The 22,015-nt window shown below is 44.8% G+C and overlaps 1 protein-coding gene across 1 annotated transcript; it reads left to right on the top strand.

Annotated features, from left to right (window-relative positions):
* Positions 1–116: 116 nt before the first annotated feature.
* On the top strand, positions 117–21,372 carry PPM1D (protein phosphatase, Mg2+/Mn2+ dependent 1D). Its single transcript, XM_015880769.2, has 6 exons — positions 117–721; positions 5,202–5,430; positions 7,645–7,769; positions 15,810–16,000; positions 16,263–16,505; positions 19,936–21,372. Exons 1-6 carry the CDS (start codon positions 292–294, stop codon positions 20,488–20,490), a joined length of 1,773 nt encoding a protein of 590 aa, XP_015736255.1. The 5' UTR covers positions 117–291; the 3' UTR covers positions 20,491–21,372.
* Positions 21,373–22,015: the final 643 nt, after the last annotated feature.

The following is a 22,015-nucleotide window of genomic DNA, read 5'->3' as shown; positions in this document are numbered from 1 at the left end:
TCAGCGTTGCTCGGTGCCGGTCCCTCCCCCTCGGTGCCGCGCTCCCCCCGGCCGTCAGCAGGCGGCGCTCCGGGGGCGGTGCCGCTCGCTGCCGCCCCTTCCGGCGGGCGGGGGCGCGGCAGGGGGCGCTGCTGCGCGGAGCGCGTCGCTCCCGCGGCTCCGACGGGGATTGTCGGGGAGCGGAGCGCGGCCGCGGCCATGGCCGAGCGGAGCCGCCACCGCCAACAATAGCGCGCGGCGGCCATCGCGGGCGGGGAGCGGCGGGCAGCGCCGCGCGGAGCCTCCCGCCCCATGGAGGGGCCGTACTCGCTGGGGGTGAGCGTGTACTCCGACCAGGGCGGCAGGAAATACATGGAGGACGTGACCCAGATCGTGGTGGAGCCCGAGCCGCCGGCCGCGGCCGAGCGGGGCCCCGCGCACAAAGGCGGAGCGGCGCCCGGAGACGGCGTTCGGCGCAGGGCGGGCGGCCCGCGGGCGGCCGAGGAGGGAGCGCCGCCACCCGGCCCCGACTGCGGCTCCGGACGGCGCTCGCGGCGCTCCGTGGCCTTCTTCGCCGTGTGCGACGGGCACGGCGGGCGGGAGGCGGCCCAGTTCGCCCGGGAGAACCTGTGGGGCTTCATCAAGAAGCAGAAGGGCTTCGGCTCCGCCGAGCCGGCCGCCGTGTGCGCGGCCCTGCGGAAGGGCTTCATCGCCTGCCACCGCGCCATGTGGAAAAAACTGCGTAAGTTCCCGTCCGGAGGCGCCTCGCAGCGCTGCCCGCGCGGGGCCGAGGGTCGCGGAGCTGCGGGTCGTTGGGAAGGAATCGCACGATTCAGTTCCCGGTTGCGTTTATTGGGGGGTTTCCGTCCTCCGGCCGCAGGGAGTTGCGTGGAGCCCCGTTACGTTCCCCTCGTCCAGAGCGTCACGAAAGGAAAAGTTACTTTAGCGGCCGTGTACGGGCCGGCAAAGATTTTCCCGAGCGGGGCCGGCGGAGCGCAGCCCGGTAACGCTCAGTGAGGCGGCTGGGCTCGGCTCCCAGCGGGATTCCCTTACTGCTTTTGTAAGGTGAGAGTTACGGCTCAGCGTAGGGTTGGTTTTATGTGTGTATTTCTATATGTAGCTTGATAGGTTTGTTTATAAATGAGTGTGTGTACGGTATAATGTGTGTTTCTACGTACTTGGCAACACCAGGAAAAGATAGTATGTGAATAGCGAGCGTATAGGGCAGGCAGGAGGGGAACACAAAGTCAGATCGGAGCCATAGTGCAGTGCTGACAGCGGGCCAGGGAAGCAAGCAGGGAGGATTTGCGTTCACAGCTCAGCGGGGCTTCGAGGAAGTCAGTTGGGCCCGGGCAGAGCTGTGCTGTCATAAGTTTCATTTTCTATTTTCCTATTGCACCAGTGTCAGGTATGGGGTAGGAGTGCCAGGGTTGGGGCATGGTGGTTGCTGGACCCAAGGGTGTGAGTTGTGCTTTGCCTACAGCTGTGTCCAGCTGTTGTGCTTGAGGGCAGCACGCAGCTCAGCAGTGTGGGCAGTGAGGAGGGGTTCGGTTCTCTGCCTGTTATTAACCCTGGGCTGTTCTTTGTCACCCTAACAAGGTGTAACTACAGAATAGAGAGGGGTGGAGTGAAGTGAGAGAATGCAGGAAGTTCTATTATAGTACTGTGTGTTTGGTAACAGTGCTTCGGTTGTGGGACCAATTTCAGTTGTTGTCAGAAACAACAGAGCTTTGGTTATGAGTGTACGGTGTCAGTTTTAGGTAGGTTAGAAGGTAAACTTTTCCACTGTGTGTTTGCTTGTACTGACATGTTCTGCATGTGTAGAGTTTAATGGGAGAAAAGCAAAGGATGAGGACGTGTAGTCCATCACTTGTCACGCTGTGCTTTGGAATCCTGGTTGGGTGCAGGATGGAGCCCAGTGCTTCCAGCTGATGGCACTGGAGGAGCAGTCTGTGCTCTGCTGCCCCTGGAAGCAGCGGGTCACCCCATGGCCATCTGTGATGAACAGCGAGTGTTAAATGTGCTGGTGATGAGCATAGCAGGAAAACTGAAACAGGAAAATACCCTTTGGTCGCTGCGGATGATTAGTGGGGATAATTGTATTAATGACATTCCTAATTCTCTGAATGTTAAAGGGCTTCCAAGGTAAGAGTTATGATGTGAAGCCTATTTCCACAGCTGGCAGCGGTAGGGAAGCTTTGTGCATGAAGTGTGTGCTCAGCAGGTCCCAGATCTGGACACTTTGAGCTGTGTAAATAAACGATGCAAAGAGCTTGCTTTTAAATACACTTATCGTGATACTTCTAAAAGGTTTTTTTAAGTAGTGCTAATTAAAATGTAAGAAGTCGGACATTTCAGCTGTGGTTGCAGTTCTGCCATTGAATTTAATTTGAGCAGTGATGAACACTTTAATTTATTTTTTTTTTCCCTGTAATAAATAGAATTATTTTAATGTAAAGTCATTGCAGAGTTGTTCTTACACAGGCTTGAGAGTTTGTGTGTGTTCCTATCTGAGGCAATGCAGGCTGTGTCAGCATGATGCAACAAACTTCATCCTCTGCAACTGAATTTAAAGTTCCTGTAGTGTTTCCTTGTTTTAAGTTTGATGGGACTTTTGGCATCAACCTGCTTTGAAATGCAGTATTGTAGTTTGACTTAATGTCTTTAAAAGCAGCAAAATGCAAATGAAATCCATTCTCTAGCAATCTGTAATATACCGAATAAACATTAATCTTTTATTTTGTCAAAAAATATGCAGAGATGGAACTTCCAGTGCCCTGTTTTGGAGCAGCCAATGTGCTTTAGGTCATCAGCTGCCTGTCAGAGGTGAACTCGCTGCTTCCACCACAGCCACGTGCTTTGTTCTGTTGGAGATGTGCTTTCCAGGTGCAGGAGCCATGTTTCGGTTTGGCAGCCATTGACTGCGGGTCTTACAGCAACTTCATGCCCTGTGCTTCAGCCCCTCCACTAGAAGAAGGGTGCAAAAAGCAAGAATCAATTGCAGCTGTAGTGGAATTGTTCTGTTCTGAGACATAGCAGCATTCCCAGGTTAATATAACAGTGAACACTGAACTGGATTTATGGGCCCTGAAAAGAAGCTTTTAGCAACTTGTCTGGGCAGCACACTGGGATAAAGAGATTCCTCCCTTACTGAAGGTGTAGGAGTGATATGAAATCCATGGACACTTCATGTGTAGTGTTGAGGTGTGAATTTTGTTTTGAGAGCTCAGTTGTAATTTCAGGGTTTCTATTTTCTTGATAATCTGGAGTAGTATTGCAAACTATTTCATTTATAGGGTTGATACAAACAAAATCCTGACCTGTGGAGGATGAGTTGGCGAGTGGCTTTGCCTGAGTTTGGGAGGAGAGTCAGGAATTTTGATGCTTGTGTTAATTTGTGACGATGCAGTCCCTAAAGAAAGGAACACGCTGTGCTGTGTGTCATGCTCGTTTCTAACCAAGGGTGAGATGTAAACTGCAATTGCCTTGATGACTGGCAGATGTAATTTCTGCTTCTGTTGAAGCCCCTAATCGGAGGCTGCTGTATCAATCTTGTTCTCCTAAGTGGGTGATTTCACTTCAGTGCTCCTCATTTCCCATAAAGAGCAGCGTGATTCTCTAATATATTTTATTGCTATTGAGGGGTTGTTACACTGACAGAAACTCATTAGTTGCAGCTTGTTTTCTGTTCAGCCAGTGGTTGAAGCTCTCATTCCTATTTGGCTTCTTCCCTCATTTGCTTTCCATTTAGAGTGTGTTACATTTAATAACCACTGTTAAAATTGCCAGAGTGCTTGCGCTGAGCTGCCTGTATGGGTTCTCGAAATAATGTTACTCTTAAGGAGAAAGCATAGTTTAGTATTTACAACACAAAGCAAGAAACCTTTGTTAGGGCTCAAGATGGGAATGATGCTGGATCTCCTGGCTGCTCACATGGAGGAGATGCTGCATTTGCCATCAGAGTGGCTGTGCTGTAAACGTGCTTTCTCCATGCTTGTGGTGTCTTCTTGCCCCAGGCATCTGAGCAGCATTCAGGGGCAGTGGGGATCAGTGAGTCCCCATTCTTCTGCTCTACATGGCTGCAGCTTTGGAGGAAGGCCTCATTTCTTTTTTTCCTGTGTGGTGTTGTGGCAGTGAAAGACAAGGAGAAGATAATTCAGTGCTTTGGCTGTCTGGTTAGGGTGTTTCCTGCAAGCAGCATGTGTCACAGTGGGATTTTGGTGTTGTACAATATAAACATGGGTTGTGAAAAGCAGAAGATAAAATGTGATGAGGAGATGAGCCCCTGTTCTTGCTTTGCCATAAGGTGCAGCTAGGGAGGAGCGTGGGGTGCTTATCTGCGGGTATGGGAGCAGGGAGGAGGGCTGGTGTGCCTAATCTTAATTAATTGGGATGTCCCAATCATTTGGAGGAGCAACAACTTGGAAGTGTGAAGTGAAACAGACAAGGGAGGAAAAGGCACGGAAGAAAAACTGGATGTGAGTTTGGAGAGTAGTATAACAGGAAATTAAAGTGTGTTTTGAGGGCAAATCAGCTGAGGAAGAAGCAGCTTCCCCTAACCATACATAGTGCACTCTGGTTACGGGTCTTTTACTATTCTGAATTCAATGAATATCTTCCCTGCAAAAGATCCCACGTTGGGTTATGATAGCATGCTTAGTCTGTGCTATTCAGTCCTCCAAAAGGAAATATGAATAAACAGTTGAGATATTATTCAACTTAAGAGTTGTTTGGCCTATCAAAGTAAAATAACATGTTCTCAGGGAACCGGGGGGGGGCTGAATGGTTTGATTGCCAGCCAGGTGTCCAGGCACAGTGACTCAATTGAAGAGTTTGTGCCTCTTCAGACAGGGAAGTGAACAGCAGAGCACTTAGTGTGTGTCAAGCTTGATTGATCTGCTCAGCATTCGAGTAACGCTTCCTCCCACGTGTTCTCGTTCCTCTGGTGATGCTTGAAGAATTAAACCTGAGGAGGCAGTTGTTGGAGTCCTATCTCAGTGCCTTCCCTTGGCTTTGTTTCCATGTGAGCTGTGGTTGGGGCAGTGGTGGTAGAGCTGTGGGGGCCCTGCATGTGCTGATTTGCTTGTGGCCCTGCCACAGTTACACACGCCCTGGTGTAGCAGCATGCAAAGCTCTCTGACACACCCTTGATCTTCAAAACACCTCTGGTTCCACAGAATTAAAAACAAAGGTCTTTCTGTTCTCTTTTTTCCTCCCTGCAGCAGAGTGGCCGAAGACCATGACTGGTCTCCCGAGCACGTCGGGAACCACTGCCAGCGTGGTCATCATCCGAGGCTCCAAGATGTACGTCGCTCACGTGGGTGACTCCGGGGTGGTGCTGGGAGTCCAGGATGACCCCAAAGATGACTTTGTGAGAGCCGTGGAGGTGACACAGGACCACAAGCCTGAGCTTCCCAAAGAACGGGAGAGGATTGAAGGCCTCGGGGGCAGGTAACAACCTCTGTGCTTCTCGCTTCTGTTTTCAGGCTCTCTGGGTGCTAATTGTGTCTTTCTGTCTCAGCTAGGCTTAAGCTTGTTTAGTTTAGGGGGTAGCAGGCCAGTTGGTGAATGTCACGGCCTGCTTATATTCCTTCACCGTCTATGCAGTTGCTTTTTTCTGTTGATAACGATCTCTGCTGTGGAGTATCTGTTTGTCAAATGGTGGAATAAAGCAGTTTTAATGGAAAAGACACTGAAATGCCTTTCCTCTCGTGCATTCTTCATTGTTCCTGAGGTGATACTGGCAGCTGTTGAGTAGGCTCTTCAAAGCTTCTGTTCAAAGAGTATAAAAGACGTAAAATTGAAACAAGATACTGTTTTTGTTGCATTTAAATACATGCTTAAAATGTTAAAATGCCACATTTTAACACGTATCTCAATATTAGTACTTTCTTCATTGTCAGGAGCCAGCAGATGTTAGAACATCTGAGTTGTGGTTGATGGATGTTCCCTGTAAATGGGGAAGAAGGCAGGCAGCCTTGTCAGATGGCACTAATGTTTTGAGACAAACCTCAGGGCTCGGATTTGGCATGGCTTCACAGGAGCTCGCTGTTCTTTCGTTCCACAGTACTGCACCAGATGGATGGGCAGAGTTTCCTTCTCTTAGCAGTTCAGAGGGAGAAAGCACTGGAGGTTTTCCTGTTGACATCATTCACACAAGAACCCTGTCAGCTCGTTAACCTTCAGATATCTGTATCGCTAGCAGGTGGAAGCTGATCAGATATCTGTATTTGGGGTGGGAACTTCTCAGAAAGGGCAACTTGCAGCTTTGCTAAGTTAGAGTTTGTAAATGTATGGGTTTCCAGGTTGTTCATGTCAGTGTTTGAAACTGAGGCTTTGGAGAAGCGTTCTGAGACTGTCTATCAGCAGGAGCAGTTAAACTGTTTTAGCAACTTTTTCTGCTCCTGCTTCTTCTGTTTTGTTCTTCTGGACTGGCTGGTAAAACCAGTGCAGGCTGTTGTGTAGCCAACAGTGGGAGTGTGGTGGGACTGCCTCTGTGTTTATTACTGTCTTCTCTTTTGTTAGAGAAAACTGGGATAAGTTAATGTGAGGGCATGATTGAATTGTATATTAAAAACAGTATTTTCAAAGTAACAGTCCTGGAATACGGGCTGAAATCTTCCAGATGAAGGCTGGAGTTAACATTGTGTAACTAATAGTTGTACAAATGGATGAGATGAATTTTAGGCTGTGGTGCTTGCTGCACTTTCATGCAGAAGGATGGAGCTAAACGTGCCTTTGTTGTTAAGGCCTTTGAAGTCTCAGGAAGTGCATCTTGAATAGCTTCAGTATGAGGAATCTTGAGGCTGGTTCCAGAGCGCCTCAGTTTCTAATTACCGATGGCTGTTCCTTGGATGAAAGCTAGCTTTTAAGCATCTAGTTCTTAGTTTGATTGGGACCAAGCTTTGCTTGTTCATTCTTTCATTACCTTGCTTGGTACCTCATGCTCTCCCTTCTCTCTTTCCTACTTCTTCCTGCCTCGTTATAGTGTGTTCTCTTGCATAGTAGCTTCTCTTTTGACCCTTTTAATGCCATTTGTGAGAGCCAAAACGATTGTTTGGTGCACAGAGCAGGAGCAGGTGTTAATGCTTAAAGGCAGGGCTGTTTCTTCCTATGTCGTGCTTTCAGCAGATAGCAGCTATGAACAATTCCTCTTTTTATTTCTCCCTCATGTTGGTGCACCAATAAGGAAATTCCTCCAGAAGGCTGCTCTTATTTTTCTGCTCTTCCCAACTGTACTGTGCTGCTCTTTACTGCCAGACTTTGGCAGATGGAGAAAACTAAAGGAGAAACAACATGATATTTTCACTCAAGTTGATGTTGATGGGCCTCATCTAAGGAAAGCAATTTGTCTTTTGCTTTTTTGCTGATAGATTGAAAAGATACTCTTACATCTGGCTGTTGCAGCCAGCCTTAATTTCTTCCAAGTCTTCGTCCTCTTGCTTTTTCTTCTGCCCTTCATCTCTTGCTTTTGCATTTAGCTTAATGTGGAATGAGGCTATCCAAGTGATACCAGGTGTTCTGAAATGCTTCATTGTGCTGTGCACCTCTCTGAAGATGCTGTCGTTATTGAGTCTGTATTTGCATATTTAATCTTAAGTCATTGAAACAAGCTTTCATTTCCATTGCTTTTTATAACGCCTGCTCCTTTCTGACGATTTTTAGTGTCATCAACAAGTCTGGTGTGAATCGTGTTGTCTGGAAGAGACCTCGCCTGACTCACAATGGCCCTGTGCGCCGCAGCACCGTCATCGACCAGATTCCCTTCCTGGCTGTGGCCAGAGCACTTGGTAAGTGGCCCCTTGTGTGGGAAGAGAGACATCTGCACACAGCCCACCAGAGCTGAATTATAGCCTGCTCTGCCAAAACATTTAGTTTAGAGGTTATTCAGTCACTTGCTGTGATTATAAGGCTTCCTAAAAGTATGGGCCCTAGGAGTATTTTTAATACAGTGCAAGTTTCACTTTTCAAATGGAGCTGTGTGAGGTGGCATTGGCGAGCAGAGGACTGGTTGTACAACATGCAGAACTTCCATTCTGTTCTGCTAAGGATGGTACTTGGTACTTCCTCTGTATTGCAAATGGAAATGTGGTGATTGCCTCCAAGATGTACAACGTAGTTGGTCTTTCTCTTACTCAGACAGTGGGACTGTGGTTTTTTGCTACATGGTGGTGAGATTGTTCTGCTGCATAGCAACCAGAGTGCTTTCTTTTTGTCTCTTTGTAAATCTGTCTTCTTCAAGACAATGTGGAGTTAAGAAAGGGGTAGAAGTCAGCCTGTGTGCTTTATCTATAACTTGCTATTGCAGTAGTGTTGGTAATGGAAAACTATTTTGAGGAACGCTCTAATTGGGGGGTGAAAATAAACACAACCATGCCTAGCAAGCTTGTTATGAATGCTTTTTGGGCAGTACTTAATAACTTGATCTTTGGCAACTTCTTGCCCACGTGTATTGGTATTTTCTAGCCAGCTGTTTTCCTTAAATTTTACTGCCAAAATCCAGTCTTCTGCTGTTCGCTTTCCTTCCTTTCTCCCTCAGTGAAGAAATCTCTATCCAGATCTACTCAGTATAGGTTAGATTCTATGGAAATATAGTATCATATAGTTTTTTTTTTAACCTGCGAAAACTGCTCTATGACTTAATTTCTTGGCAAGCCTGGTGGTTACGTGATAATGTTGTCAGTGTTCCTAGATCAGCTGGCAGTGTGTCATAGGGACAGTCTGTTCCTGGGACTGTGGTCATCTTGTGATAACTGCATAACCTTAACTGTGTCTTATTTCAGAGGCAGTGATGTGTGGTTTGCATGGATTTGTCTTTGTGTCAAGAACTGTGCAGTGGTCTTACCTTGTAAAAGATACAGCTATAGAGGCTACAGGTGATTGAATGGTGATCTTTTTCATAAAAATTGAAGTTTTCTTTTTCTCTCTGTATCTTTCAAGTCTCACTGTGTATCAGTGTAGGCAAGGTAGCTGCTTATCTTATGGTTAGTAAAACCTACTTGAGAAATTAAGTCCTTTGGAGCTGATAGATGGAGATCTTTGATAGTCATCTACCATGTAACATCACCTTCTTTATCTCTTTTTCTACACAGTGTCTGTGTTTGTAGGTTACAAAATGTGGGTATAGTTATGAAATTAACTGCAGTTCTTTCATTTCTACACTTTTGAATTTGTTGTGTAAAACAAAAAGAACCTTGATGACTTTTGATCCGGTTCCTCTCAGCAAGTTGAACAAAAGGATTTGGCTGGGTTCTGCATGCAGATGGGAATTCAAGGAATGATGCATCTGTTAGCCCCTCTAGTGCATTCTTTCCAGTTATGTGGATGAGGGGGATTACTGGGGAGCTTCAGGTCTGAAGAACAAGAACACTTTGTAACAGTACTTGGTGTCAAAAGTTAGAAGACCTAAAAGACATTGAACACCTAAAAGGGGACTGTGCCCTCTGCAAGTCATGTAGGAGAAACAGATTTACAATGTGATGGTGTTTTGGTATTTGCCTGCTCAGGGAGCCTCCGAAAGCCTCTTTGCATTCCCTTCTGAGGAGGTGTGACAAAGCTCCTGCAAAAAGGAACGCAGCTGCCTTGCTCTGCAGGACCCAGATGGTGCACAGACGCTCGCAGTTTGGAAACAGGATTTAACTTCTTTCTGAGGCCAGCATGCCCCTTCCACTGCTTACAAAAGATCTACCACAACTAAAACCATTTGCATTCAAGCTATTGGAGGCCTGCTCGACCTCTTGGCTGGCTCCCAGGTTGCTACCCTGATTGGCACAGCTCTGCTACGCTGGAGCTTCTCCAAGCTGAGTAGTAACTGGCAATGCTGCCATACTGGTCACCAACACTCTAGTCCATCCCCTCAAGATCTAGCACAGAGAGTCCTCTTGTTAACTCCAAAATTGCTTGTTATTCTTAATAGAAACCCTGTGCTGCAAAGGTCTCAGGCTTATTATGTGGATACTCTTGTTGCTGCCCTGTACCTACAAGGCAAACAGAGCTGTGTATTTATTATCCTTAAAGTGGAAGGTTATCTGATTATTTATTTATTTATTTATTTTGTTTAAGGAAATTTAAAACATAGATGTTTGTTGTGTGAGAGATAGAGAGACAGCTTTTTTCATTAGAACATAATAATTTATGAGAGTTTTCTGGCATCCATAGCTTCATAGTAACTGTCCACTTCATATGCCTGTCCCTATAACAGATGTGTGGTAACTCACATTACTCAGAACCCCTTGTGTAATGCAGGGATATGAGTGTGCAAATTGCTGGGTGCTATACAACCTAAATAATCAGGAACAGGAAGCCATTGTGTAACTTGCTTGTGTGTTTTGAAGAGTGTATGTCATTGCATCATGCATTACTGTCTCTCTGCCACAGATTTGCAACTTGGATTTCTTCCATGTGGCACCCAGGAGGGTTTTTAGACTCTAGTGAGCATGCTTATGAATGTGTGTCTTGAGGGGAAAAGCACTGAGAGAGAAAAGAAACTAACTGTGTGTATATATTGCCTTGTAGTGCTTCGGCTGTGTTAGCTATTTAAATACATTAACTTAGACCTTCAGTTTCTGGGACAAAATGCAGGATGATAAACACGAGGCTGTGACTGAACTTCTGTTCTCACGTGTAGGATCCATTGTGTTAAAAATGGAATGAAGAATTCGGATCTATGGAAGTGAGTTCTGGAGTAAAATCTCTCCTAGCATCCGTAGTGCTTTCAAAGATAGTGTACAAAGTAGGGGAGGTATTAAAAAAGAATAGTCTGAGTTCTCAGTGTCTTACAGTGTAACTTGACGCATCTTCCTTGATTTTTATACAGGTGACAGGCCCACCCCCTTCTGATTTTATTTCTTTGGAGTGCCTCCAAAACACAGAGCTGGCTTTTTTGTATTAACACAAATGTCCTGCTGACCTCAGGAAGGAGCTGTGTACCACAGCAGTGAACTCTCAGTGTATGGGTGGCTGCTGTGAGAGCGTTGGCTGTGGCACTGATGTGGGAGCTGCTTTCTAGAGCACTCTACTGGCTGTGGAATTGCTGTTGTAAAGCTCTCTGAACACACGTGCCATGAAGGAGACTATGGCTGACCTCAAATGATCTGCTTTCATTCTTGTGAGGCTCTAATTCTTGGTGTGCACTTCAGTGTGTGTGTATACAAACATTCAAAACCTGCTGCCAGGTAGAACTGGCTTAGTTGCGTGATGGTATTTGATTAAGCTAGTAAGCAATGTAACACTACGCAGTGTTTCCCAGTTTTACTGATAATGCTTTATATCCATGTACATGTCATATATATGGGTTTCTGCTCTTGTCCTGGAGATGTCTTACTGTAGCTTGTACAGTTTTCTCCACCCTTGAGACAGACTGTGAATGTATTCCTGTACAGAATGCAGAGAATGTGTTTAACTGTGCAGACTAGTGCTGGTTGCACACATAATGTGAAGGCACACATGGATCTGTTTAGCTTAAAGGAGCAATTTTGGGGCTTTTTTTTTCCTGCTGTGTGTGCCTCTTTAGCTGTTTTTAATTTGACACAATAGAAAAGCTCTGGTGATTGTTTCTCCTTATAGGTGGAACTTTATCCAGGTCTGGTTGCTGTGTTGTTTTACCTCTTGTCTTCAGCTGAGCAAATGCTGCCTAGGGATGAATTTGTCATTTGGAGACTGTAATTCCATCTTAGTGTTCTTTTGAAGGATTTGAGGCAAGAAATAACGAGCAGCATCCTGTGTGTCACTTCAGTTTTTCATTTCTGCTTTTGCATCCTACTTCTTGTAGGCTTTTCTCTGACATTTAGGTATTTGTGCCAGGACACACTGATTGTCTCCTCTCTTGCTGTGATTTTGCTGATGTATGAGCAGAGGTGGGTGCTCTTGGTGAGGCTGTCTCATGAGCAGTTCTTAAATCACCTGTTTTAAATGCAACTGTTTGCTGCTGGGGGTATGTCCTCTTGTCTGTGCTTTCCTTCTCCACGTGCTGTTGAAGGTACAATTCTTGCTCCTAAAGGGAACGCTGAAAACTTTTAAACCCTGAGCTCTTCTGGGTAAGTTTTTGCTTGCCGCTACCCTCAGTTTTGTCCCTGTTCCTCAAACTGAACTGGGAGATCATCGCTGGGTTGTAGGAGTGAGACCTCACGTTTAGTCCATCCTTACACTGCTGGGATGACGCCCTCTTGTGGCTGCAGAACCGGATTGCCGTGAGTTTTGGTGAGAACGTTTTCCACCTCAACTCGGCTTTAATGATCTTAAGTGGTTACTGTTCATATCCTCGCTGAGATTTGCCTCCCTGAGAGCGGAGAAAGTGTTCTGTAAGTCTTCTCTGTACTAACAGGCCTTTCAGATGAGTTGTGATTTAAAAAGATCTGGGATTAATCAAACTCGGTTTTCCTCTCTCACCGGGACTTAGAAAAGTAAACTAAATTCCTCTAATAAAACCAAAAGGTATTTTGGTATTCAAAACAACGTGCTCCAGAAATATAAATGAAGGGCTTGATTTATGACCTTAGGATGGACTTAGGCTATAAGGTGCTTTTGGACTTGATCCAATCTAGTCTACTTACGTGATGGGCGTTCTTGTTTATAACCATTAACTTTTCTGGCGCTGGCTGAGTTTCAAGTAGAATTACTCACTATATTTTTGAAGTTAATAGTAAGCAGATAAGGTTGGCTACGCATTTTCGTGTTTATATATCTGGTTACGTGAGTTTCTTGCTCCTTTATTATTTGATTTCAAATACGTGGCACCTTAGAGATGAAAAATATATAACTTATGTGCAGATCTGTGTGTTGATCTGGTTCTAGACACGGCCAAGAAACAGGTGTGATTTTCTTGGAAGGTATAGAAGAAGAAGCTGTATTAATTCCTGTTTGTTTGGAAGAGAAATAGGTGAACTGCACCTCAAAAGAAATGTGGGTGGAAGTTGTTTCAAGAAGAAGGTTGAGTTTTATGGGTGTTTGGTTTTTAATTCAGAACAAAAATAGTACAGCTCAAAGTGAAGCCTGAGAACCTGGGATTCCAGTTCTGTAATAGTAGCCTTTGGCATATCGTGTCATCCTGCTGTCTTGGCTTTCCAGTCTGCTCAGGGGTCACTTGTCTGTCTGCTTGTTTTGGGGTAGGATTAAAGACTTTATAGCATTTTGCAATGCCTGGTGAAAAATACGTTCTGCTTTCTGGTTTAATTTCTTCTCCCTTGTTTCCTTCCAGAATTGTGACAGACAGGGCCCCATGTCAAGTGGCTTCCTCCTGGGTTTGTCATAGATCCCTCAGCCACTGTGGATGCTGTGTCCTCCAGCTGGCTGGAGGAAGATAGATGGCTGACATAAGAATTCAATGCATGCAACAGCTTTAAAAAGCATCAGCTTAGTCTGTGGTGCCCTGCCCTGTTTTAAAAGTAATAATTAAAGAGGCCTCGCCCTGGTAACGTGCTTTGGCCTTTGCTGGCTTGGAGCTGAAGGACCCACAAGAAATAGTCTTTGTGAAGTACTCTATGCAGTACTCTGCTGCCAAGGGTCATTTGTTTGATTCGTCTGTGGTGACACAACTTCTGTAGTTCAGCTCATCTGTTATTTCCTGGGTATTTTGGGTCTTGATAAATGCTGAGTGTGGCTGTAAGTAAATCTCCTGGGGGTACAGCTCTGGGTTCCTCATGTGTCTTCACCCTCCGTGCCATCCAGCAGTTCCTTGTTGTCACAGCCCATTGTAACCGATGTGACGTTCCAGGCTGTCACCCTGCAGAGTGCTCCGTCTCTTGGAGGAAGGCTCTGAGTCACTGGATTGTAACTCAGCTGTTTGCTCAGGAAGAGCAACAGATGGCCGTGGTGACATGTCTGTGGATGAACCAAAATTAAATCGCGTTGGCTTATTTTTATCTGAGAGCAAAGCATTTCTAATCAAAAAATGATTCAGCTAAAAGCATTTGTGGATTTTCCTAAACAAACATGAACAACTCAGCAAATAAAAGCTTGGAAGTTGTCACCACTATTCCCAAGATCTGGCATGATAAGATTCCAGGCTCTTGTTTATTTTATCTGCTGTGCTGATGACAGGCACAATGTGAAGAGCTGTCAGTGTATCAGGGCTTTTTTTTTGTGATTAATGTATAATAATTGCTGTGCTGGAGCTCAGCTCTTCTGTTACAGTATTTATTTTGATCTCGTTGCCAGCTGGCCAGCTTTGTTGGACTCTGTGGAGGAAGAGTGCACCTCTCTATATGTATAAAACAGGGTTGGCTGTTAATTAGTATTTATAAGAAGCATGTGTTTGCTGCTGCAGTGGAGGTGAGTCGGTGCTTTAATGAGACTGGACCATCCACGCTCACTGTGCTGAAGTGGTGTCATTGACTTGAAGTATTCCTTCTCCTGATTCTGGAAATGTCTCTTGAGCTGGTTCATAGCTTAAGGCGAAGCTAATGGAAGGAAGCAGGAAGACAAAAGCTTATTTGTTATCTTAAAGGGATGGTGATGGTTGCAGAATGTGGCTACAAACATGTTTGCTGTAGTAAGTCAAAAGCCCAAGGAAAAGAAACTAATAACATTTTATGGGAGTTTTTAAGCTTCTCAACTTCAACATCTTTGCTAATTTCTACTTCTGTAGCTGTGTGTTCTGCAGTGCTTACAGACAACGTTATTTCTTTGTGGCTTATCACTACAGGAAGCTACTTATGAGCCATTTCTGGAGGTGTTTTTGGTGCTATTTAGTATATTGACGAAAAACAGATGAGGTAGAAGAATCTAGAATGTAGCGTTAGTTTTGTAGAAAGGAAGAGGAAATATTAGTATAACGCCATTCCTGGTTTACAGGCCCAACATAAGAAAAGCTTCCTTGATTTTCATGTATGCCTGGTACATTAAATTGTGTTTGAATTCATTTTGTTGTTCTGTTGGAGTGGTTTTTATCTGGGTTGGTGCGGAGGAAGCAGAATCCAGGAGGTGTTTGGATTCAAACATGGCTGAAGTGACTGGGATTCAGTTCAGGCCACCTTCTCTGCTGGGGTGACCCTGAGCTCATTCACACAGCAAGAAAGGTTTAAAAATAGAAAGGTTCACTGCATGAGGCCTTCCAAGGGAGAGGCTTTAGCTCTCGTTTTCTGCTTTCCCGCTGGAACCCAGGCTCTACTTCTGTTCCTGTGGCTTCCTTCCAACTCCAAAATTTGGCACGTGGTGTTCAGCTGGAAAGTGCTGCATGGCTTTGAAAGTGATGCCGTGGAAGAGGAGAAAGAGGAAAAAAAAGTTTATGATGAAAAGGCTTCAGTCTTTGTTCCTTCTCCTTGGCACCTGCATGGACAAATACACACACAGCAAGAGATGTGTGTGCTTCTGCATTGGCTGAATGGCTGTGGGGGTCTCTGGTTGAAAGGGTGGGGGGGGGGGGGGGGGGGGGGGGGGGGGGGGGGGGGGGGGGGGGGGGGAAGGAGCAGTTCCACATCCTGATGGAAAGGTTTTGGGTTTTTATTTGTTTATTTTCCATGCATGTCTTTATAGGGTGTGTGGAGCAGCACATCGTCATGGTGTGGATTCAAGTCTAATGCTGTGCGGATGTTGGGAAGAGAAGGGATATTACACAATCTCCCGTAACCTAATTTCAGAAATGGGACTATAATTGTCTCTAGAAACAAACAGCAAAGATTTTGGCCAGTGTTTAAGTTGTACCCAGAACTGGAAAGGCAGATTTTTTTTGCAATAGTTCAACGAAAACCTTAAAATATAAGTGAAAAAATTACATTGCATTCCTATTGGTGACATGAGGCTGCTGGTAGTTGTTTTCATGAGAACCTTTTTGGTTGTTAACAGAATCACATTGTATGGGATATGGCAATTCAGAAGCATGTTCTCTTTGCTAGGTGATCTGTGGAGCTACGACTTCTACAGTGGTGAATTTGTGGTGTCTCCTGAACCTGACACAAGTGTGCACACCATCGATCCCCAGAAGCACAAATACATTATCCTTGGCAGTGATGGACTGTGGAACATGATCCCACCTCAAGATGCAATCTCCATGTGCCAGGATCACGAGGAGAAAAAGTACTTCATGGTGAGGGCAGGGGATATCAGTCACTGTGGAAACTTAACACTGTTTTCCTCATAAAAATTGCTTAATTTGGCACGCATTAAATGTATGCAGCAATGGCATGTGCTGCAGAGGCATGTTTCAGTAGCTTTGCCACAACTTATAGGTGGTGGTAACATGGCTGACAGTGTGCTTGCATGTACTGTCATATACAATGCATGTGAACTCTGTTTTCAATGTACAAAGTGGACCTGATTGCTCTCTCTGTCTGTCTCTGAACATAAAGGGTGAGCACCGCCAGTCGTGTGCCAAAATGCTGGTGAACAGAGCGCTGGGCCGGTGGAGGCAGCGCATGCTTCGTGCAGATAACACAAGTGCCATCGTGATCTGCATTTCACCACTGCAGGATAGCAAAAACAACTTGGAAAACGAAGAAGAACTGTATCTCAACTTGGCAGAGAGTCCCTGCTATAGCAGCCCTGATACCAACGTCATGACGCCCTCCCGCTGCTGTACCCCACCTGTCAAGGTAACTTATTTCTGTGTTTTTAAATGTTCTACATGCCAGATAAATATCAGTCTCCTATTTTGTCTTCAAATAGTAACTTCTCTTTAAGCAGCTTAGAGCCACGTGTAGGAGTTGGGGCAGTGGTGTAGCTGGAGCACTTGGGAACTACTGGTCTGACGCCATTTGATGTTGCTGTTTGCACTGCAGAGCACCAGGCAGTGCCTATGGCTAAATATTGTTTCAGTTGCTGGACAGTAAATTGGCAGCAATTACCTGGCTGTATCCTCATATTGCTCCTAACTCAGTGGATAACGCTTTGCAGAAACACACCTACTTGTAACAACAGTTCTTAACTGAGTTCTGGATGCAAAAGAGTATTGAAGTATGTACATCTCAGAATTGATTTCAGGATACAGTGTTTCTATGATCCTTCAAATCCTAATAACTTATCAGTAATTGTTGATCCTTGTTTACTCTTCAACATGTATAATCATTCTGACTTTATGCATATGAAGTTCAAGCACATTCGAGCAACTTAAAATATGCTATTTTGTAAAGTCAGACTTTGAGATCTCAGACAAAATCAGAACTTCCCTATTGAAAGAGGAGCCAGAAGTTAAAAACCCCAATCAAACCCAACTGATGCCTGTGGAAGTGTTCTGCACTGTGTGGTTGTTATTTAAGTTAATGCACGGGTTAATATAGTCAAATGCACATTGCAGAGAAAGTAAGAACTGCCAATCTGAAAAGAAAACAATCTTCCTCTGGTTGGTTTAATGGCCTTTGTTGAAGGAAAAGACACAATACAAAGTCTTTGTTCGGGTTAGAAATGTTACCCTTTAATATAAAGCAGATCTGCTTTGGAAGCTTTTTTGCCCTAAGAACTAGAATGTAGTTATGAGTGGATGTTTGCTTCAGTAATTACCAGCTGCTCCTGATTTAAGTAACTGTCCTTTGAAGTTCCACAGTATCTTTGGTTAACTGTCCTTGGGGCAAAGTAAAAAAGAAAGCAAAAATTAGAAAGGGATTCCTTAACATTCCCTTGGCACAGACAAGCAGCCAGTAAAATGGTGGGCTCAGCCTCCCTCTCTCCTTGCCTTTCACCCAATATAGAAAAACACATGAAAAGAACCTAAAAAAGAGCCTAAAATAGTGATTGTTTTCTTTTAAATTCTACATATTCCTTAACTGAAGGAGGAAGTTAAGGGGAGGGGGAAAGAAGACATGAAAAATACAGCAATTGAGAATAGTAATTAGCTAAATAATATGTAAATGAATTGATGCATAAAGCTACAGGCAAATACATGATCTAAATTTGGTAATGAATCCTTAAAAACAAACTGGAAAATGAGTTGAATCTTTCTGAAGTGCCTGCAAAGAAATGAGGGATGGTTGGAGATGGTTTAGCAGATCATTGCAGCTCCTGGAGGTCACTGTGGTGTGGTCAGGTCAGCAAAAACAAGCGGCAGCAATTCATCTTTTCTCTCCAGAGAGCGATTAGAAGCACGGATAGCTCGGATTTGTCACAGCTGCTATCTCGCAAAAACAATTAATTTGGAAGTAGATGGGAGAGTAAATTGAGGTTTTCTCAATTAAACAGAAGTATTTCTTAATTGCGCGTGCTTCTGGCAGCTATTACTAATACAAAATTAATCCAATTGTTCCCGAGGCCAGTGATAGGATTTGATTGACTAGGCTGAGAAATGACATTGGTGATTTGTTTAAGGTTTCTGTTTTGTTATATCAGTTGTTAGCAGGCTTCTTGGAGTCCTTTTCTGTCTTAGCAAAGCCTTATCCAATCTCAGTTATTCATCCCAAGCAAAAGATCTTGGCAATAAGAGCTGAAGCGTGAAGTGTCTTGCACAATCAGAAACGTGAAACCTAAATACTGGCTAGAGACATAATGTCAGAAAGGAAGTTGAGCAGGCTTAATAGATCTTGCCAGAGCTTCTCCAACTGCGTTGTCTTTGCTTTCTTATGGCTCCAAACAATACGTGTCTTCTTTCTTGTGTTGCTATACATGGTAAAAATATCACCTGAATGGCTTTACCTATGCATAAGCAGCAACAGAAGAATAATGGGAGTGGAAAACCAAATCTAGGTGCTGGAAACAATTCTGATACTCCTCTTCTGGAGTGAATTTTACTAAACCTGTGCTGAGCAGTCGCAGATCTCTTACCAGCAGTGAGCTGAGATTCCTCTGTTGTGACTTAAAAAGCATTTAATTCTTGATAGGAAATGCACTGACCTGGTCTGATTCATCTGCATGTGCATTTGAGTTTTCAGCACATGAATTTCATAAGGCAGACATCAATAGCTGCCGTACATTTATGGTACGTACCATGGCCTTGAAATTTACTTTTGAAGGACTTAGTGAGTAGCTAGGGATTTCTTCACAATTAAATCTTTAATAAGGTCATAACTCATATCTTCAGGGCACTGTGTAAATACTAATTTTCATAATCCCCCTGTGAACAGTGAAAATAAGCATCGTCCCCATTTTCATCTCAGTAAAACTGAGATCGAGGCAAAAACACTTATCAGAGGCTGCAGGAGGGATCAATGGCTGAAGGCAGCATTAGGAAGCCCCTGGTTCTCAGCATGTTGTGTAAACAGCCTCTCTTCAAAGTATGGAACAACTTTGCTTCATGCAGGGTGGAGAGATGCACTGTGATGAATGGAGCTGCTTCCTTTCCAAGTTGTAAATCATACAACTGGGCAGTAAAGTGTGCTGTGAGGAATCAGAAACAGCAAACAGTTCTGTTTTTTACAATAGCTCCATCCAATGAATCTGTGCTCCACCTCTGTATGCGATCAGCACACCCAGCGTATGAAGAGTTTGTCCATCACCCTCATAACCTAGTTCTGCAGTACCTGCAAATGCCGCAGGTAACAGAGGTCAGGGGACTTCTATTCATTGCTCTGCTTGCTTGGCTGTCTGATGAGGTATGACATTTTCAGAGGTAATGTAGGTGTGCACGTCACAGAATGAGGGAAATCAGATCTGTGTGTTAGCAAATGCCACTAATGGAAACCTAGGACACTGCAGGCACTGCTTTCTCTACGGCTTCCTAAACAAGCAGAAGATGCGTGCTGATTCCTTATGTAACTTGCTTAATAGCAGCAAAAAAGATGTACAGACCACATAAGTCTGAGCAGCTCTCAATGAGCAGATTGTCTGCCATTATGAGACATTTGCAAACTGAACAATGGGAGTAAATGCTTTTATGAAGTTGTGTGCACAAAGTGCCAAGCTGACATGCACAGTCTGTATCTCTTTCCATCTCTCCATTCCTGCCTCTCTGGGGAGAAAAGGTTGTCCTGTTTTGGAGCACAGTTTCTCAGTCTCTAATAAGGTTTAGAAATGTTTGTTTTACTGTTTTCACTCTCAAAGGATAATGGAGGTAAAATTATTATATTTATGCTTAAGTATATTTTTCTTTCCCCTCAGCTTTTAGAGGATGATCCGTGGCCACGACTGAATGCTTCTGAGCCCGTTCCTTCCCTCATGCATAGCAACGTGATCTCAGAAAAATACATCGAGCTGCCAAATGAGATTGCCAAAAGCAATTTAACTTCATCAGGAGCAACACTGAAGGATTCAGGTCCACAGGACGAGAAGTGCAGCAAAGCGTTGGCTTTGAGGATACAGGAATCCTACAGTAATGGTTTGTCAGTCAGTCTGTCCCCATCCAACTCTACAAATTCAGGCATGGACCAAAAAGGCTTAAAGGTGTCTCCTAACGGCCAAACAAAAGCCCAAGACGCAGAGAGGACACCCACAGCAAACTTTAAAAGGACATTAGAAGAATCCAATTCTGGTCCGGCTGTGAAGAAGCCGAGACGCGGCCTGAGCCGAAACATGGGTGTCCCAGCAGAGGGCATTTCTACAACGCCACAGCGCAAGAACTCAACCAAGCTGGCCATGCGGCGCAGTCTGCGCGGCCAGAAGAAGCTCAGCAGTTCGCTCTTCCACCCACCCAGGAAAGCTGTCTGTGTTTGCTGAAGGGCATCTCGGTAGGGGAAGCGTCTTTTATTCAGAAGGGGGAATTTTCAAGTTGGTGCAGAAGTTTGAAATTCTTCCCGTTTTATCTTTTTATTTTAACAAATAGAAACTCTTTTTGGTACCCACCAGCTTTTTCCCAGCCTTGTACTTCGCTTGTACCATAACTGTGAATTTTGTAGATGTGTAGGGTAAAAGTCACTGTAAAATGTGTGTAAATTTGTATTCCTTCATATTAACGTAGTCTTTTATTTTCTGCCTTGTCTAACTGTTAAAGCGGGGCTAAACCTTAAGGGAAAAAAAGTCTTTTTGTTTTTGTTTTTTTTTAGTTAATTTCCTAAAGTCTTGACTTTGTACACGCTTCTCGCGATGGGAATTTCACAGCTTTTTTCACTGAAGTAAATTATTGAACAGAATGGAAGATATGTATTTTCATAGTATGATACGTCCCACCTGGAGTGTCTTTTAGAGAATACCCTCGGTCTATATTTTGTTTTTAAAGCTTCGATTTCTCTACTCAGAACCGTATGTGGAAGCAGATGTCGAGCTGTGCTTTATGCAGCTCCACATCCCTTTGTTAATTCAAATACTATGCAGTCTCTGACCTAGTTGCATTTTTGTAACGTTGATAGTCAAAAGATTTAGCAAAAAATAATGGTGTGTTTTTAAATCTCCTCGTTCATTCACTAAAGCCATTCCCCATCCCTGTGCTCAGTGCTGCCATTTCTCCTTGTTGTTCATGGCGGAGCTGTGAGTTCTCTGCTGTTCCAATGGCCGTGGTGCTGCTCTACCCTTCAACATTCAGTTCTTAAGTTATTTTCTGACAGTTTCAATATGTGGACCATGTGTACGTTCACCTCAATAAACAGTGACAACTCAAACCGACTCCTTTTTGCCTTTTATAATGTACATAAGCTGGAAATACAGTTACAGCTCCATCCTTCCATGTGGAACCACCTTACACAGGGCTTCCTTTGCAGTGTAATGATGCAGGTTTGGTGTTTTCCTCTTGGTGTGTTGGTAAATGGCAGCTCTGTGCTCTTGGAAAGGGCTGACAATAGCAGGACACGGGAAATGGTTTTAAGTTAAAAGAGGGAAGATTTAGGTTGGATGTCAGGGGGAAGTTCTTCACTAGGAGAGTGGTGAGGCCCTGGAACAGGCTGCACAGGGAGGTTGTGGATGCCCCGTCCTTGGAGGTGTTCAAGGCCGGGTTGGACGGGGCCCTGGGCAACCTGATCTAGTAAAGGTGTATGTTTGGTGGCCCTGCCAGGCAGGGGGTTGGAACTACATGATCCTTGAGGTCCCTTCCAACCCGGGTCATTCTGTGATATTCTGTGTGCTCTCAGCGTTTCTCAATGTGGAACCAAAGTCTCGGTGCTCTGATGCTGAGGTGATCTCAGGGCCCCATTCCTTACACTGCCCCCCCCAGGGTTCCGGCGGGAACGTAAACACGGCGCCTTCCCGCCACGTGACGCGTCACCCGCGGCCCCGCCCCCACCCACGTGCGAGGGAGCTGCGCGGCAGCTCT

This window comes from Coturnix japonica, chromosome 19, assembly GCF_001577835.2.
Source record: "Coturnix japonica isolate 7356 chromosome 19, Coturnix japonica 2.1, whole genome shotgun sequence".
NCBI lineage: Eukaryota > Metazoa > Chordata > Aves > Galliformes > Phasianidae > Coturnix > Coturnix japonica.
The sequence above is the reverse complement of the archived record's forward strand: the minus strand, read 5'-3'. Positions and strand labels throughout refer to the sequence as shown.

Bases quoted from the DNA above. Each gene is read 5' to 3' on its own strand.
- PPM1D (XM_015880769.2), top strand. From the start codon at position 292: ATGGAGGGGCCGTACTCGCTGGGGGTGAGCGTGTACTCCGACCAGGGC. The intron at 722-5,201 runs GTAAGTTCCCGT...TCCTCCCTGCAG, and splicing joins CGCCATGTGGAAAAAACTGC to CAGAGTGGCCGAAGACCATG. The intron at 7,770-15,809 runs GTAAGTGGCCCC...TCTCTTTGCTAG, and splicing joins GGCTGTGGCCAGAGCACTTG to GTGATCTGTGGAGCTACGAC.